A 2,941-nucleotide genomic window follows, 5' to 3' on the forward strand; every position below is an offset into this window, starting at 1 on the left:
GATGTAATACCCCCGCTGGAAGGCTTTGGTCCTCTTATCTCTGATCAGCTCATTGATGCTTCTTTTCAGACAAGGCTCAATCAGACAATTGGTCCGATAGACCTTACTAGGGACGATTGATATGGATGGGAATAGATTCATTTCTTGTGTGAATGAGCCTAGGGATTACCTTTCTTCTTACATCTTTAATTTCAAGGAACGCTTGTTCTATTATATGTAAGGTATACAGGGGAAGGTTTCCTGGTGTTGTATTTACTGGTTCTTTGTGCCCTTGAAACACGAATGCAATCTAAACCAAAGAGCAAGAAGAAAAGCGACATGTGCAGACTTAACGACTGCATGCCATAAATGAGGTGCGGTATATATTTGTCACATGCATACAGGTCATACGTAAATACAAGGACTTCATTCGGATACGTCTCGAAAACCAAAGCACTCGCACATACCAGAACCCCACTTTCGCCTGTCCCATTGGGCATCCTCAAGCTATGGCTTAAACCGAGACTGAAGGCTTTCTCTTGCCACTCTTCAAACCAGCCATAAACTTGGAGAGCTCGGCAGGACTGACCGAAGTCGACTTTTGTTGGCGAGCTTCGAGGTGAGCCGTGGCAGCTTCGGCGACTTCGGCATCCTGGAATCGTTTCCGAGTCTCCCGTCGCTCTTTGCGCATCTGAGCAGATCTCTTGACTCCCCAATCGTTCTCGAATAAAAGAGATGTCTCGTCGATTGACAGTTGTTCTTTCGTTGGGAAGGTGAGATTATCAGCATTCGGCTAAAAAGATAAGGTTGTTGAGGGTACTTACTGGTTTCTGGGAAGCAGAACACCACGAACACGAAGGCGACTACACTGATACCGAAATAGAAGCCGTAGGTACCAGAAGGGGTCATCGTTTCGAGTTCTGAAAGGTAGGAAACAGAGACAACAAGATTCGCAATCCAACAGATGGTGGTGGCGATACCAGACCCCATGGATCGTACTTCGAGGGCCAAATACTCAGCCTGGTACCAGACGAGATGACTGTAGGTAAGACCGAAACCGGCGACGAAGAAGACGATACCACCAATGACAATACCGACGTTTGTCGTATCGTAGGTGTAAGACGTATCGAGGAATCCTCCAGTCGGCTTGCACAAGTCTGCACACGAGGATTAGGTGGAGGGATAGGTCAATCAAAATAGGGCTACTCACAATAGAAAGCAACGATGTTCCACACATGACCAAGGAGCTAAAGTGATATGAGTTACACATCGAATACCAATGTCAGAGCAGTTGAAACGTACCATGATTGGCACGCCAATCAACAACAACCCTCGTCTTCCGATTTTGTCAACGGTAGTCATTCCAATCAACAAAAAGACGGCGTTGGTGCCGGCAGGGATAAGACCACCTAAGGCTGGATTTGACAGTCCAAGGAGACTGAAAAGAGTACCGGCATAATAAAGGAGGGTGTTGAAACCACAGAGCTGACCGGCAGCCTGAAGAACACTGACAGCAATGATAGATCTTCGATACGATCCAGTTCTCCATACTTTCTTCGCTCTTTCCCAGAAAGTGGTCCCAGACTGAAGGGCGGTTGTGGCGGCGACGTATTCTTGAGCAACGCGGAACTTGTATTCAATCATCTCACTAGTGGCGGTGGGGTAAATGCGCTGGAAGACAGTCCGAGCGCCTTCGGTATCCCCCTTGAGAATAAGGATACGTGGTGACTCGGGAAGGTAATGGAAAAGAAGCAGTTGAAGAAGGGAAGGGACAGCACCAAGAGCGACTGGTGGTAAGTTAGCGGATCACTAAGTAGGTGTGTGTCGCCTCACTTACAAAGTAGTCGCCACCCATTGTGCATGTTCTGTACACCAGCCCCGATGGCGTCGGAAACAACCTGACCAAAGGGAATAAAGAAGGCACTGTGTTCTATATCAGCTGAAGTCCACTGATATATATAGGTATAGAGCTCACTTAATACCAATGCATCGACCACGGACAGCGGTCGGCGCTGTCTCAGTGATGAAAAGAGGAGCAATCACAGCTGCGCCACCGACTCCAATACCGAGGACAATTCGACCGACAATGATTTGCGGGACAGAGTAACTGGATGCAATGATCACGGCACCGATGGTAAAGCTTTATAAATAATGTAAGTCGGAGTGTATAGCATTGTCCAAAGATGACTTACAAGACGTCAGAGATCAAGATTGCCCTCTTTCGTCCAAGGCGATCACCCCATCCACCAAGAATAGCAGAACCAAAGATAGCCCCAATGGTGGTACCTGCTGTGATAATCTCTTGCTGTGAAGAGTTGAGTGCGCTACCACCCAGGTCGGTTCCCACCAAAGGCAATGCAACACCAACTACGCCAGTGTCATAGCCGAATAGGAAACCAGCGATGGCCGACTATTGGGAGTCAATTAATGTCCCTTTTACAGTAATAAGAGAGGGATGATACACATACAGCAGAAATTAAAAAGCAAAGATACCATGTTACTTTATCTTCACCTTCTACTCGCACAAGATTTTCATCCTAGCAAATAGGCGTCAACACCTATTTTACGCAACTATGCGAAAAATAAACTTACAATCAAATGACCACCAAAGCCAGAGGGACTAGGCGGTTCTTGCCAGCCTTTGATATTTTCGAGTCTCTCAGTGTGATCAAAATGCTTATTTTCTAGAAAGTTATCATCACGGTTTTCGATGTGAGTTGCGCTCATCATAAACCCTTAAACAAAGTTCGCCAACTGAATATTTGGTTGCTCGAAAGTTGAATCAATGTTTTAAGTGGGAGGCGGACAGTTGTTGTTTATCATGCAGAAGGGTTCCATGTGTCTTCCTTCACGAGTTATATATCATTATTGCCAAGGATTACCTTGATGGGACCGTAAGGCGGCAGATGGCCAAGTTGATCTTCAATAATCTTGGGCGTCGCTGGTCGATTACACTGATGAC

The 2,941-nt window shown here is 46.4% G+C and overlaps 1 protein-coding gene across 1 annotated transcript; it reads right to left on the reverse strand.

The window, feature by feature from the left end:
* Positions 1 to 493: 493 nt before the first annotated feature.
* Positions 494 to 2,706, reverse strand: CNBD6130 (hypothetical protein; the record flags this gene model as incomplete). Its single annotated transcript, XM_770566.1, has 9 exons — positions 494 to 738; positions 804 to 1,136; positions 1,190 to 1,226; positions 1,282 to 1,766; positions 1,817 to 1,902; positions 1,955 to 2,119; positions 2,172 to 2,389; positions 2,448 to 2,516; positions 2,572 to 2,706. The coding sequence occupies 9 exons, from the start codon at positions 2,704 to 2,706 to the stop codon at positions 494 to 496; spliced, it is 1,773 nt and encodes a 590-aa protein (XP_775659.1).
* Positions 2,707 to 2,941: the final 235 nt, after the last annotated feature.

The sequence above is a fragment of the Cryptococcus neoformans genome, chromosome 4 (genome assembly GCF_000149385.1).
Source record: "Cryptococcus neoformans var. neoformans B-3501A chromosome 4, whole genome shotgun sequence".
Taxonomy (NCBI): domain Eukaryota; kingdom Fungi; phylum Basidiomycota; class Tremellomycetes; order Tremellales; family Cryptococcaceae; genus Cryptococcus; species Cryptococcus deneoformans.